The sequence below is a fragment of the Camellia sinensis genome, chromosome 4 (assembly GCF_055761805.1).
Source record: "Camellia sinensis isolate YWXY chromosome 4, ASM5576180v1, whole genome shotgun sequence".
NCBI classification, from domain to species: Eukaryota; Viridiplantae; Streptophyta; class Magnoliopsida; order Ericales; family Theaceae; genus Camellia; species Camellia sinensis.
The window spans coordinates 176,854,287-176,870,384 of NC_138964.1; the positions used below are offsets into that span (position 1 = coordinate 176,854,287).

The 16,098-nt window shown below is 35.1% G+C and overlaps 1 protein-coding gene across 2 annotated transcripts; it reads right to left on the reverse strand.

The window, feature by feature from the left end:
- Window positions 1-2,506: 2,506 nt before the first annotated feature.
- LOC114294603 (transcription factor SRM1) lies at window positions 2,507-14,797 on the reverse strand. 2 transcript variants are annotated; one of them, XM_082866995.1, is made up of 6 exons: window positions 14,495-14,677; window positions 14,327-14,399; window positions 6,857-6,965; window positions 6,662-6,758; window positions 6,228-6,575; window positions 2,507-3,230 (listed from the first exon to the last, which is right to left on the reverse strand). In XM_082866995.1, the coding sequence occupies exons 5-6, from the start codon at window positions 6,572-6,574 to the stop codon at window positions 2,732-2,734; spliced, it is 846 nt and encodes a 281-aa protein (XP_082723121.1). In that variant the 5' UTR covers window position 6,575; window positions 6,662-6,758; window positions 6,857-6,965; window positions 14,327-14,399; window positions 14,495-14,677; the 3' UTR covers window positions 2,507-2,731. The 2 variants fall into 2 exon arrangements, with proteins under 2 accessions (XP_082723121.1, XP_028094517.2); XM_028238716.2 differs by having other exon boundaries at window positions 6,228-6,758; window positions 14,495-14,797.
- Between the last annotated feature and the right edge of the window lie 1,301 nt (window positions 14,798-16,098).

A 16,098-nucleotide genomic window follows, 5' to 3' on the forward strand; every position in this document is an offset into this window, starting at 1 on the left:
TTTTTCTTTATATAATGTTTACAATATATAGGACATATGTTTATAATGTTTAAATGTAATGATCTTTATATACACATTAAATTAATATTAGTTTTTATTAATTTTGATTATTTGGTAATATAAAATTAATCTACATAGCAAATAAGTAACATATATATTTTAAAAAATAATAATAATTTGACATGTCTCCCATCATGTCCGTATCCTCATTTTTTTGAAATTGCCGTGTCTTGTGTCCATATCTGTGCTTGTGTCTGTGTACGTATCCGTACTTCATAGGTTGCAGTCAACGAAGCAGCCTTTAGTCTTGGTGTTGGATGGCTTGAACTGGGGGCATTGTTGAGGCCAAGTAATTTCAAGGCCTAAACACGTTGTACCCTCTTCATCGCAGGAGAAAGATTGAGGGAACTGCTTCCCTGCAACAGCATCAGGTGGTGGAGCGCCAACTCCTCCGACTGGTGGTGATGGGTTGCCGTAGGGATCAGCTCTGCACTTTGCCAAAAACAAGGAAACAACAGCCAAAAAGAGGAAGAGAAATGAAGTGGCAGTGCTCATGGCTTTACCAAAGAACTCTCAGACAGCCCTTAAACTGTGTACTAAGTAACTTAGAAGTCACTACTACAGAACTTGGTTGATTTATAGTTTTGATGTTTAGAATACAAGTTAGATCTTCCAGAGAATTGAACTGTAATATGATATAAACCAGTCAACTACTAATTAATTCTTTTATTTATTTTTATTTTCTTTTTCTTTTTTTTTAATCATAGGAAGCTGTGGATAGAATCATCTCCGCCACTCTTCATGTTTCTCGTCATGTGCATGCACTCTCTCTCTCTCTCTCTCTCTCTCTCTATCTCTCTCTCTCTCTCTCAGACACACACAAACAGTTGCATTGATTTATGTGAGAGAGCAGAGCAGTGACTACTGTTTTTGCGATAAAATAGAACCGGCCATGCACGGTTCCATCATGAACTCCAACCCCGGCGATTGATGCGGAATGAAATTGATATTGAAATAGCAGGGGAAGGGTTATCAGGGGGAGTTTAAAACTTTTACCGCTAGTTTGGATTTAAGGGGTTTTAGTGAGAAGAAATGACGAGAACCGACAAGAAATGATGGAAAGAAAAAACTTAAAATTCGTGTTTTGTTTTTTGCCAAAATTCGTAAGGTTTGCTGAGAAACAAAAAGATGATGTATATAAAATTTTGTCTAAATAGATAACAAAGAGAATAAAAGTACGTGGGTGACCATTTTATTCTGTTTATCCAAATAAAAGTAGTAAAAAGACTACAATCAATTCCTTTTGCTTCACACTTTGGTTCCACCATCTTCTCATTTATTTTCTCGCCTAATTTCAATAGTAGATCTTATCCAAAAACCTAGTTTATGGCCCAACTTTCATTGCCACGCTTCAAAATCAAAAGCTAAGAGCCTAAGAGCATGCGACAGAGAATGATACAAAAAATCAAACGCTAAGAGCACAAGACAGAGAATGATTCAAGGAAGGGTACATATACGGAGAACACGAGGTTCTAAGTTAAAATCCTTACGAAACCTTGAAAATCTTAATGCCATAATTTTTTCAAATCTTCCTAGCCATTATCCTATTGCAAAAATTCTTGCTAAGAACACCCATGTATTCCACCTAGCAGATAATGAGTTTCTCCTACAGCACATCCCACTCTGCTTGATAGAAACATTAAACTAACAGTCCATACAGTCTGAAGCATCCAAGAAAGAAAAGCCTGATTATCTTGTGGCTACTAGTCCCAATCTGAAGCATCCAAGAAAGAAAAGCCTGATTATCTTGTGGCTACTAGTCCCAGTAAATTTGGATTTAAATAAGCATCAGGATCAAGAAAGAAGAAGAAAAGCACAAAGCTGTTGAGGATGGGCTGCAAATATTGACCATTATATATTGGGAAAGCAGAACTCTATTCCTATTCTAAACAAATTCCTGCTAATCTTAACCATCAAATACTGAAAAAACATATATAAATAATCCAGCAACTGAAATAGCTTTAGAGAAGATTAGTTAATCTAGGGAACTAAGGACCCTAGAGAATGTGAGACCAAGGAAGGAAAGAAGAGCCCACTTCCAAAAAGAAGAGCCCACTTCCAATGAGTAAAGTCCTTAACAACAAAATATAAAAATTAAAAAAATAAACAAATTCAAGCATCTTCACAGTTATAATCAATTGATGAGAACCATCTCACCTGAAATCAGCCTATCATAGTCACCCTCTAGGCCTTGGCCAAACAAAGGTGAGTAGCTAAATGTTAATGGTAACCAAAGACTGCCATTGTTGCCCATTCAACTATGTGCACAATCCCAATCCATTAACAGATGATCCCTGCAACATGCTCAAGTCTAAACAGAGACATAATCACTTTCCCAATTCAAACCTGATAGCACCCATTATGTATGCTCAAACCACAGCAAATTAAGAAAAATACTCCCAAAATCATACTGTAAAACTAATGAAATTTGCAAAACTAGAGAAAATTAGAGGTAATCTATGCCATATTGCTACATATGGTTTAAAACATAAACAAAGGTCTTAACTGTGAAGTTTAGAAAAAGAAACACTCCACCCATTTTACATTAGTATCATATAGCTGTCTATGCAGAGTGCAACTCCTTTTATGTGTAGTTAAAACATAATAACTAAAGACAAACCAACCACGGATACTTGGATAACCTTGATTGTGACGAAACCAACAGACATCATCACTTCTGATCTGACGAATGAGGTCTCTGAAAAGTCTTTGAGGAGACATTTGTTGGGGCACCAGATTCGAATGATCCAGGAGTTAGTGCTTTGACACCATACACCATCTCTGCCGGGTAAGGATGATCCACTGAATTTCCAATTGTTGAAATGAGCGGTGAGCTGTCAATTGACTGGACAATAGTAGGGGGGACATATGTGCTAAAATCAGGTTCGGTAGAAGGTGCTGGTTTCCCACGTCTACTGGAGGACCCGCTTGTAGCAGTTCCATCTGTTTGCCCGGTGATTGGTCCTTGTGAAGTTGATGAGTCTCCTCCACCAACGGTGGTTATGTCATGGATGCTTGATCGTCTCCTTTCTTTGTTTGCAGAATTTAGGCGAATGAAATATTTCTGTGCATGACTGGCAACTTGTGTAGGTGTTCTAGATACCACAAAATGCCGGGATATGCTTCTCCAATCTCCTTTTCCATACTTCTCCAAGCCCAAAAGAAATAGCCTATTTCATAGAGAGAGAGAGAGAGAGATGAAACTTCTGTGTCAACCATCTAATTTCAAAAGTAACAGAGTTCTGTTTCTGAAATATTATTTGCCAATTTTTCGATCATAAACTAAATGCTAAATGTCGTTTCATCTGTGAAGTATTATGCATTACAATATAGTGCTTGTCTACATTCTACCTGACAAATGCAAGAATCCGAAGACCCAAATGAAAATGTGAGAACAGCATCAATATAAATAGACACAATGTCTAGTAGTAATAAGCACCATAGATATGGATTGCAAGTGCAACCCGTGAAGTTTGAAAATATACTAAGAGAACCCACATTTGATCAATAAGAATGTATAAATACCCCCAAAATTCTATGAAGTATACATGAAGATATGGAGGAAAGCCAAAAGGAAAAGGTGAGGTATGAATACATGTTAAAATGAAGCAATGGTGCTAGGTAACATAGACAAGGACTACAAAATTCTAATATGACATAAATTCTCAATAGCACATGGCAGAAATTATAAGTACCAAAATTCTGTCCATAGTTGAGCTTAGGTCTCCCGAAGTACCAAAAAGAAAAAGTCAGTCCAAAGTTGATATAGATGGTCAACCAAAGACAAACAGCTACATACAATAAAAGTCAATGAATCTAGTTGTACAAGAAATTGATATTATTCAAGTTAGAGGCACCAAAATGAAGATAATTCTAACAAGAGCACAATTTCAGATAATGGAAAAATGCATAATTCACAAAGGATTTTAAAGAGGATGTGAATAAAGATACTGGAGAGCTGGATACAAACCATTCACGTTGTTAACTGAAGTAGCAGGGACTAAACTCTTTGATACCAATTAAAAACAAGCCCTTTCATATTTCCAGCACTTCTATAAAGACTTTGGGTTTAGTTGTGCTGTGAAATACAATAGGGACTGTTGGGAAAAGATAAAGAATAGTCTTAGGAATAGATTTAAATTTTTTAAGTGTCTTTTGATCCTAAAGCAAAAAAGAAAAGTTATCTATTGTAGGGTTGCATCAAGGTTTCTGTAAGAATGTGGAGAAGCAACTCACCATCACCAAGCACATTAAAGACACCATTCCTAATAGTAAAAATAAACAGTATTATGTCAACAATTCCCTCCTTGTACCAAAGAAGGCAGAGGGGAAGGTCAAACATACTAACTGCCCAACTTTGCCGATCAGCTGTAGCCTGATTGCATACAGATGAGAGTTGGGTATTCACAGGAAGGTGATCCATCAAATGTTGGAGCAGTATTGTTTTTACATATTATTACTCTAAAAGACTAAACTAAGAAGCATGGATGCAAACATGACACCATACAGACACAATAACACAACAGTTTTAAAAAAATCTTGACAGACACTCAGGGTCACAAAGACAAATAGTATAATATAAAATATATACACAAAAATAACTACAATGGGGCAATCTAGAGCGTGAAGCTCCCGCTAAAGCATGGTTGGGGGGAGGGCAAATTGTATGTAGCCTTACCCAATTACCTCTATTTCTGGAGAGACTGTTTTCGTGGCTCAGAAGCCTAAAGCATATATATATAAGTGTGAATAGAAGGTTCCAATATCAATTTTAAAAAGTTATGTTCCTAAAAAATTGGAAGCATAATGCTTTAGGGTTCATAAAAATAAAAATCCTAAAAGAGAATGGATTAATTGGTATTAATCCTTATACTTTGATTTTAATCACTGTCCTTGAGTTGTTTTCTTCAAACATCCAAGATTCATGTAATGTGTCTAAGCAATAGATAAACATCTCCCCCAAGTGTTTGAAACGTGCCAAGTTCTAATTTTTTTAATTAAATGAAATTAAAAATAAAAATAAAAAATATGACAAGTTTTGACATGAATACGACACTTAGTTCTAAATGTTTGTGCTTGTTAAACTTCTATCTCCCCATCTAATACATGTGGTCATGCACTAATGCATTAATGGTATCCATTAGTCAATGACCTTCATGGTTGTCTTTTCTCTAATTTGCCTATTAATGTCAACTTCTTCATCACATCATCATTGTTTTATTTTCTGTTGCTTTAATAAAAGATCTAGCACCAAATCCTACATATTAAGTAAGATGCTTACATGTTAAGTCATAAATCTTGCACTAAGAAAGTATCTATCAACAGTTAATGTCAGTTTGGATGTGATTGATACCTTTCAAGACTCCAATCAACTAGTGGTTTCATGATCTTTAAAAAAGATCATAATACATTAGAACACCAATCTCATCAAAAGTAGGTGCAAGACTGAAAATTTGTCTCTCTCCGTTTGATTAGAAAGAAACCCTAACCTGGTGAAGAAAGTTTCTTTTTGTCCGTACATAAGAATTTAGTAGAAACAAGCCCATCAAACATCAGTGAGAGAACTAAGATCAAAACGTGGTGCAAGCACCATTTTATTCTATCATACTAGAGCCTTGTTGGCAAGCACTTGGTTCTCTAATTTTAGCAACCTTTTTTATTCCCCATGTTGTATAATGAAATCAAGGTATGCAAATAAATTAGTGCAGTAATTACTGAGAAAAAAATTAATGCAACAATCAGTCAAATCCTAAAATGATAACATCCAATGCCTCATACCCATGCAGCATAAATAAGATTTTAACTATATTCTAGAAGATGATACCTTGATCTTTGATTTTTTTTTTTTTCCCTGTTAATTTGTTTAGATCATTGACTGCATGTAGGAAACCATGTGCCTGTCATTCACTGTCCATCTCAAGTATTTAGCAAGCAACAAAAAACAGGTTTTCGTTAAGGAAAATCCATTAAAATTCAGTAGTTGAAATGCAAGATTTCAATAGGAAGAAAGAAAGAAATCCCTTTTCATTAAATCTCAAGAAAATTGGGGACCAAATAATCAGATCATTCATAAGGTATTAGAGTTACCAAAAGCAAACATAGCTTGATAAAAAGCTCCTTAGCATAATCTTCTAGAAAATTCACACAATATGTAGCTAAAGGTTTACCTATGTTCCTCTTCCGACCAAGCTATTCCCCTCCGCCGTTCTTGATCTGATCTTGATGACTTCCCTCCATGGCAGGAATCGCTTTGTATTTGCCCAAAATTGCCTCCACGACTTGTAGAATCAACGTAGTGAGGCAAAGGGACATAACCTGACTCAATTGCGTTGATATCTTCAACTAAAATCTGATAATGGTGTTTGATCTCCTCAATTGTTTTCCCAGGAACCATTGCTGCAATCTTCTCCCATCGGTCACTGGAATCCTCAGAATAGATTGCCAGAGCATTCTCAAATGCCTTATCTTGCTCTCTAGTCCAAGAGGAACCATAGCATGTCTGGCTAGTGCTCATCCTACAGTTTGGATCTGCTTGAAAGGGGTCTAATTGACAAGTGAAAATTTGCGAGAGAGATCCAAGAAGGGAACACACGAAGCTCACAAGTCTATTAAAATTTCACACCAGAGTCATAAATATATAGTCATGTCACCGACAACGGCTTTACTTTCTAGAGTTTTTCCTTTGGTAGGATGGACACCTGTTGCAATGGCAAAATGTGTTCTATATCAATTCAACAGCTCAGGATGTCAATTAATAAGGTGAAGAATGGAGATAACAACTGGCTAGCTGGCATACCGGAACAACAAAACCAGATATACAACAAATTTTCAAGGATGCTAAAGTGAAAAGCAGCTGTATCAGACTATAGCGGTGAACCAAGAATGTCCGCAAGAAGCCAAGGAACCTGCAGAACAAACAACCATCATAAAAACATATTGAAGATCAAGAGCTCACAAAGAAACAAAATTGTTGGGATATAGAGATGTATCGGTGGAAATGATAACACAATTTCTTGGACAATGAGAAATATCTGACTACCTAGAAAAGAAAGCGGTGAAATAAAACCTAAATTATAGAAATAGTGAATGATGAATTGAGCAAGAAGAAAATGAGGGTTTTGGACAGCAAATTTCAAGAGCTAATAATGGTCACATGGCTATTCAACTTAGCACTTCATATTGCAATGAAGGAAAATTACCAAATAAAAGTGAGATTGGTAAGAACCAAGTATAAACTCTCTAAAGAACAATATAACAGTCCAAAGTTGCCAGGAAAAAAAGCAAGGTCTTGCGCTCTTAGTTATAAAAGACAATCATGGCAATTCCCAAATTGAGGCAAAAATAGCCTTAAATGCAAACTAGGACAGCTAAGGCTGATGCAAATTGTCTTCATATACAAACCAATTTCCTTTTAAAACAAGCCTTACTAACCCCATCAATATTAGATGGACATGCTTGCGACCATGCCAGTGTTTGGGAGATAGTATTTATTTGTTAGATTCATCTAAACCCATAGTTTTTGACACAAGTGTTGCAAATTCTTAAATGGACAATCATAGTTTCCTTTTCTCCTTCTATATCCAAGGACAAAAGATTTTGTTATTGAAATGATATAGCATGTATGACATGTATACTGGCCTTATTATGATATGCCCATGTATCATATCATATTCTCAGCAAAGTGCCTACTGCGTTGGGCAACATATAGCGAACAAGGGGAAGCAAACTGCAAAAAATTGTGATTTAACTGTCGACATAATTTAATGAGTTACCTTTCAATTGCCCAACCACTGACACAAAATGTCTATAATGCTTGCTTCAAAATTCATTAAATAAATAATGAAAAGAATGGAAAAAAAATTTTGGCTTACCAATCAATGAAGTAGAGGCCATGTATATATAATATATCCATGATACAATTTAGGAAACAATATACACAAGGCAAAATTCCTATAATCAAAATAATTTCTATTCTAATTTCCATATTCAAACATAATATTTTGATTCCTATATTCAACACTCCCGCTCAAGTTGGCGTGAAGATATTCAACAAACGCAGCTTGTCAATGGAAGACTAGAGCAAAGTTTCTCCCATAGATTTTGTAAACATATCCGCCAACTGCTAAGAAGAAGAGACAAAGGATGGACGCACAATGCCAGTCCAAACCTTTTCTCGAATGAAATGTATGTCAACCTTGATATGCTTGGTACGCTCATGAAACACAGAATCAAAGGATAACATAATGGTAGATTTGTTATCACAAAATAAAGAGAGAGGAACAGTATTCTCAAAACCCAACGCTATCAGAATAGAGCGAATCCAATGAATCTCACTTGTCCCATGTGCCATAGCCCGATACTTAGCCTCTGCAGAAGACCTAGAAACAACCGCATGTTTCTTACTTTTCCATGAGATAAGATGATCATTATAGAAAGTACAGAAACCAGAAGTGGAACGCCGATTAGTCCTAGGTCCTGCATAGTCGGCATCAATGAAATAGGCGAGCCCAAATTGGAGACCAGCAGTAAAGAACAATCTCAAGCCAGGAGAAGTCTTCAAATATCTCAAAATATGATGAACCGTTAAGGTACTCTTTACGAGGTGTATGTATGAACTAACTCACAACACTAATTGAAAATGTCAAGTCACGTCTAGTGTTGGTGAAATAAATGAGGTGTCCAACAAGACACTGATACATGCTTGGGTCATCCAGTAACTCACCAGACTCTAATGTGAGTTTGACATTAGGATCCATAGGAGTAGAAATAGGTTTACACCCTAACATATCCGTATCCTAAAGCAAGTCAAGGGTGTACTTTCTTTGAAATAAGGAGATCCCCTCCCTCGAGCGAGCCACCTTAATTCCTAGAAAATATTTGAGACATCCCAGATCCGTAATAGTAAAAGTTTGACCTAAGTCTTTCTTTACTTGACCAATGCCGACAGAGTCATCACCTGTGAGAATAATATCATTCACATAAACTAACAAGCCTATACATTGACCTGTAGAATTCTGGCGACTGAAACAAGTGTGATCAGAATGGCATTGAACAAAACCCATAGATATAATAACAGAACTGAAGCAACCAAACCATATTCGTGGAGACTGTTTCAGACCATACAAGGATTTGCGTGACCAGCACACTTTTCCCGAATACTCCCCCTCAGCTAGAAAACCGAGTAAAGGAGCCATGTAAATCGTCTCAAGAAGATCCCCATGGAGAAATGCCTTCTTGACATCAAGCTGATGAAGAGACCGAGAATGATATGCTGCAAGGGAGATAGGGAGACGTATAGAGGTAAGTTTTGCTGCAGGGGCAAAAGTGGTACCAAAATTCTTGCTAGGAATCTATGTGAAATCTTTGGTCGCCAAATTGGCTTTGTAATGGTCAACTGAGCCATCAGCTAGGTACTTTATGGTGAACACCCATTTGTAACCAACCGTGCTTTCCCCAAGAGGTAAAGGTACAAGATCTCAAGTGTGATTCTGTTCTAAAGCCGCCATATTAGTCTGCATAGCTGCTACCCATTTGGGATTCTGAAAGGCCTCAGTCACAGAACAAGGAATGGACTCCGACTCAAGCTTGCCAAGAAAAGAACGGTAAGAATGGGAAACCCTGTCATAGGAAAGATACTAAAAAATAAGATGATTAGTACTACTCAAATAACTTAAACAATTTGGAGGATGTCGATCTCGATGTGGGTTACGATGACGAGGTAAAGGAGGTACAGGAGAAGAGTTACCTGACCCAGAGATCAAAGAGGCAGTAAAGGGGGCTGAGGCTGTGGGCGACGGGAGTATATTTGCAATTGGGGAAGAGGTGAAGGTTGAGAAGGAGGAAGGGGGACAACCTTATTCTCAACCTCGTCCAAAATGGTCATGAGGTGAACAGTGGAAGTAATAGGAGGAGAAGCCTGTAAAGAAGGATTAGTACCAAAGAAAGAAAGATCCTCACAAAACATGACATCTAAAGTGCGGTGAAAGTGACAAGACACAGGATCATAACACATATACCCTTTGGACATGGAAGAGTACCCTAAGAAGATACAACAAATAAATTTGTTATCTAACTTTGTGCGAGTGGGACTCTGATTTTGAACAAAATAGGTACACCTAAAGACATAAGGTAAGAAGAGTGGAAACAGAATGGTAGTGGGCATAAGGATATGAAACGGAGTGAGACCATGCAACACACGACTCGGGGTCCTATTAATAAGGTAAACAACAGTAAGGACAACCATATACCAATAAGACTTGGGAACACCCATACCCCAAAGAAGACACCGGACAATAGACATAATATGACGATTTTTGCGTTCAGCAACACCATTTTGTTCGGGGGTCCGAGGACAAGTAAGTTGTTGAAGAATACCGGTTTGATTAGATGAGAACAAAATACATTAGAAATATATTCCCCACCATTATTAGAGCGGATAACCTAACAACTGTATGAAACTGAGTTTTCACCATCTGTAAAAATTGGACAAAAATGGAAAAGACGTCAGACTTACGACGAAGTAGATAAACCCAAGTGCACCTAGTGTGATCATCAATAAAAGTCGCATAATATGTATGACCAGAAAAAACAGTGACAGGGGAAGGGGCCTATACATCAAAATGTATAAGATCAAAAGCACTAGAAGCACGAGTCATATAAGGGATATAGCTAGTACGGGTATGCTTAGACAACTCACAAACTACACAATGAAACTTAGAATTTTTGCAAGCTTATTAAATGAAGGAAAAAGTTGACATAGATTCTGAAAATTAACATGATTCATACGAACGTCCCATAATTCTAAAGTTTGAATATTAAAAACACAAGACATGGAAGCAGATGAAGTAGAGTCGTAGTGCGAAGGGTGCTACCACCACAAGGGTGAGAGGAACGTTGCCTCAACTCAGGATGAAATATGAAGCAACGAGCCTTAACATGACTGGAAGCGCCACAATGATGACAAGTAACTGGACCAGTAGAACCCCGAGAACCAGACTTTGCAGCAAGAGCCATCTGATCAGATGAAACTGGAAACAAAGGAGAAGGATTCAGCTGAACTAGACGCCTACGGCGCTTGTCACTATCAATGGTGGCAAAGGCCTTATAGAGAGAGGGCATGGGTGATGTGCTTAAAATCTGAGTCCAAAGGGATTCAAACTCAGAGTTTAAACCCATCAGAAATTGATAAGTATGCTGGTGAGCAAGGTGTCAAGACACAAGAGAGGCAGCACCTGCTGGTAACTCAGTCAAGGACTCATATTAAGCCAATTCTTCCCAACGAGCCAAAAGGTATCCAAAGAATTCTGACACAGAAAGACCCAAGGTAGACTGGAAAGCACGAGCAATATCCTGATAGAACTAAAAGATGCGAGCAACATTATGAGCATGAGCATATATCTATGACATGGCATGCCATAGATCGGGAACTGCGTCGCAATAGAGAAACATGTGATAAATACGATCTTCCATGGAGTTGAACATCTATCCCAAAATAGTACAGTTATCAATAATCCATTATGCACAGGTAGGATTTGTTACAGCAAGCTGGCTAGTGGAAGACAAAAGCCAATGAGCTTTTCCCTTGCCCCCTAAATAGAGTTTAAAGGAGCGGCTTCAGGCGGCAAAATTTTTTCCATTCAACACCACACTCGTAATACGATGAACAAGAGTGTGATAAGAAAGAGAAAAATTAGAACTAATTGGGACAAGCTTGATGGGTATATCAACAAAGGATGGATCAGTCATGGTGGGAGAAGAGGGGCTAAAAAACACACAAAGATAGCAACACAATCCAAGAAAAAATAAAAAGCCGGAAAAAAAACTCAACGGCTTATCCAAATAGATGCTACTGAATAAACCTGGTAGCCCAAAAGAATAAAATGACAGACAAAGGGACTTGATACATTAGTCTAATAATCCCAAGGGGAAAAAAAAAAAAACAGTCACAGATCACCTAAAGAGGCAGCCAAAGTACGTAAGACCAAAACTAGGTCTGGTCGGCATCAACCAGAACCTCGGCAGGGATAAAGAAGGCCTGCCAAGGTGAAGATAAGGAAGAAGAGGGGCTGCAGAGGCTGGGTTGAGGCTGGGCTTAGGCTGTCGGAGAGAGAAAAGGAGTTGGAAAGAGTTGTCCGAGGCTAAAGAGAAGAAAGAAGGTAGTCGGTTGTGATCGGTGGTTGAGAGAGAAAAGGCTAGGGAGGCTCTGATACCAAAAAGAATGGAAAGAATTATTTGGCTTACCAATCAATGAGGGAGAGGCCATGTATATATAATATATTTATGATATAATTTAGGAAAAAATATATACAAGGCAAAATTCCTATAATCAAAATAATTCCTATTTCAATTCCTATTCTAATTTCCATATTTAGCCATAATATTTTGATTCCTATATTCAACATAATGCACCTCACCCTTCTAAAGATTATGAAACATTTGCAGGCAATTGTGTTACTCAACATCTTTGCAATTAATGTCTTCGGAAAATAAATAGAAACATGTAGTAATTATCTTCGTGGACAAATCCACACTTCATGAATCCCACAGTGATTGTGAAAAGAACATCACTAGATTAACAACCCATTTAATAGTCACACAATTGTTGTCAGCATCTTCTTTTTTTTGGTATATTGTTGTCAATATCTTATGATTCATGATACTATCTTGTGATTTGATAAGTAAATTGATACTATTATCAATACGTATCTTAAAATTAAACCTATCTAAGTGATATAAGATACGTGATACATAATGTGATAGATATGTTACCTTAGTACTTGAATTTCTTTAGCAATTTTGAAGGAAAAAAAATGAACTTATTTTATGTAAATTAATATTGTCAAAAAAATTCATTAACTTATTAAAAATGAGTAATTTTTAGATGAGAATGGTACGTTTTATTTTATTTTTTTTCATCTTTTTAACAAATAGCTACTTGTATGCTATTAAGTATCTTGTATTGAGCTGATCAAAAAAATATATATATATATATATATATCTTGTTATTGATTTATGCATATACTTACATGGTTAAATTTTAAAACTTTCTACTATGGACAAACTATTTGACAACTTAAAAGTTCTAAACAAAATACTAAAAATTAAATTGTGAGTGACGACAATATGTAAAACACATTATACAGTTACTAAGAATGATATTTGAGAGTAAATTAGAATCAAAAATTTAATAATATACAAAAATACCATATTATTACCTATACATATTATAACTCCACTCTACATTTTATGTGCATTAACACTATGTTTGGTTTGGATATTAAGGAGAGAAAACAAAAGAAATATTTTTTTAAATATTATACATTATTTAGTATTTTATTCTCACATTTTTGTTTTTTGTTTTTGTTTTTCTATAATTATATTCTTTTACCTATTTTTAAAAGGGTTAAAAAAATCTTGCAATATACAATACAATACAATAAGATACGCAGTTGTTTGGTTGGCTAAAAATAAGTAAAATATTTTACATCATAAAGCGTAAAATGATTTACATTTGAATTTTTTTTTTTTCCCTCAGTACAGGTGACACTACTCAAAGTACATATCAGGTTTCACAACTTTCATACACTTTAAATGTTTTTGTTCTCTCTCTCTACATATATGTATACATGTACATATATTATGGTTGAACAATTGATCAGAATTAGGTTTTGAAATTGTTATTTTTGTTACATTCAATCATTGTCTTATTTTATTTTTTATTAATGATACACGAACAAAATTTGTATATAAAAAATTTATATCTAATGATGTGTCACATTCATATCCACTTATTTAAAGTCAAAATTCTCATTATTATAGTTCATAATTGTAAAAATGATATTGTCACATCATTTGTCTTCAATTCTATATGAAAATTACGTATGACTAGCATTTTTCTTTTTTAAAATTTACTCTATAATTAGTTTTTTATTGTAGAAAATATTTAAAGTGCAACACTGGAAAACAAAAAAAAAAAAAAAAAAAAAAATTATTTTTGAACAAAATCATAACAAACGGAGCTTTAAAAAAAAAAAAAAAAAACCATATACCATTCGTATGTTGATTTGACAATTATGATGAGTAACACAACAAGTGATGATAACAAAAGATGATCAGGAACAAACAAAGAAGAAGTAAGTGAATTACAGAATTCAAACACAATTACCCACACATTTTAGATGAATATACGCATACACATATCATAAAAATGCACATTTAAGAAACTTCAAATTTTCTTTGGGACAAAGAGCAAATTTGGGAGGCTAACCTTTTGAAAGAGAGAAGATCCTCCTCCTCCTCCTCCTCCTCCTCCTCCTCATCAGCTTCTTCAGTGTTCATTTCTGGAAAAAGAAACCCAATTCAGGTAGTTAGTAATAAGTCCTACAACTCTGCAATCAGGTTCAATTTTGCAATGTCTACAATTCCAAGAACTGACAAACAAAACATATGCAATTGGGTTGAAGGAAATGAGTGAGAATTTGCTTATATTAGCAGTAGTATATAGACTCAATCGTCGAGGTCAGAGAAACGGTTGTTCCGATTCCCAACTGGGCTTTTAAACAAGTGCGTGCGTCAATGCTTCGTAGCAATGGAAGCAGCCAATGTTTACACATTTTACGGATTAATGATTTGCAAATTCAACTTTTAGAAATGAAACAGATTTGAAACAAAATAAAACACGTAACATATATTGATTATGGAAAATGTTGGGGACTAACTCTGGGAGGACCACCCTCTAAAGTGATTATAACCCTCTCTATATATATATATATATATATATATGTGGTGTTTATTTATGTATGTATAATCATGAGTGGTTTAGATTTGTGAGGATTTAGGTCTCAATTATTATTTATATATTTTTTTTATAGATAAATTAGACACTTGGTATAAACAAAAATAAAATTTTAAAAAATCAATCTAAATGCTTATATATACAATAGTATAGATAATGAATAATTAACTTTTTAGCATTTTTGGTTGGTTTGTTTTATTTTTTGTTGTTTGGTTGGTCATAGAGTAAGTAAAATATTTTCCAATAAATTGAAGGAAATTAACTTACAAATTTAAAGATCAGTAGGTGCTGTTTGATAAAGTTAAAAATTGAAAATTAAATATTGAAAATTACTATTTGGTAATGAATAATTGTTAAATTTATTGAATTAAAAAGTTATTTAATATGTATAAGATTAAATTTAAAATTTACTATTTTCAAATCATATATTTTAATTTTTGTATTGTAATGGTGGTGATAGTAGTAAGGGTGCTGTTATGGTGTGCAACCCCTTATGCAACCAACACAAAAGGTGTAAATGGAAGATGTAAACATAAAACAAGATAGCAAACAGAAAGGCGAAAGTGTAAGGTATAAGTTGCACACTTAAGAAAAGTCCTAGTAGTAATGGTGATAGTATGATGATGATGATAGTGGGGGCGATAGCGGTAGCGATAGTGATGGTAGTGGAGATGGTAGTGATAGTGATATTGGTAGTGGTAGCAATAATGATCATTGTGGTGGTGGTGGTGATAGCGGCGGCATGGTGGTTGTAGCAGCGATAGTAGTGGCGGCAGTGGCATGATAGTGGTGATAGTGAATGTGTAATAGTGTATACTGATACTTATATTTAGTATTTACAAAGTTAGAATTAAGTAAATTTCATATGATTTGAATTTTTCTTAAGTTTTAGCTTACATTTTAAGAGACACTTAAATTTTTAAGTGATATCAATTGTAATTATTAAACAAACTTAATTGATTATCACTTAATACATTTAGTTTTAAGTGTTGAATCATATTATCAAACACCCTATTAGCCTTGCAATGAATGATCAATTTATAATTATTTGTATAGTGGGTCTTGTAATGATTTTAATTTTTTCACCTTTGTTGAATAGAAATTACTTTAAGGCTCCGTTTGTTTTGACGTAAAATATTTTTATCAAAAATATTTTATTCATTTTCCATTGTTTGGTTGAACCAAATACAAGTAAACATTTTTTAAGAAAAATATTTTGGTATCATTTTCTCAAAAATGACTTG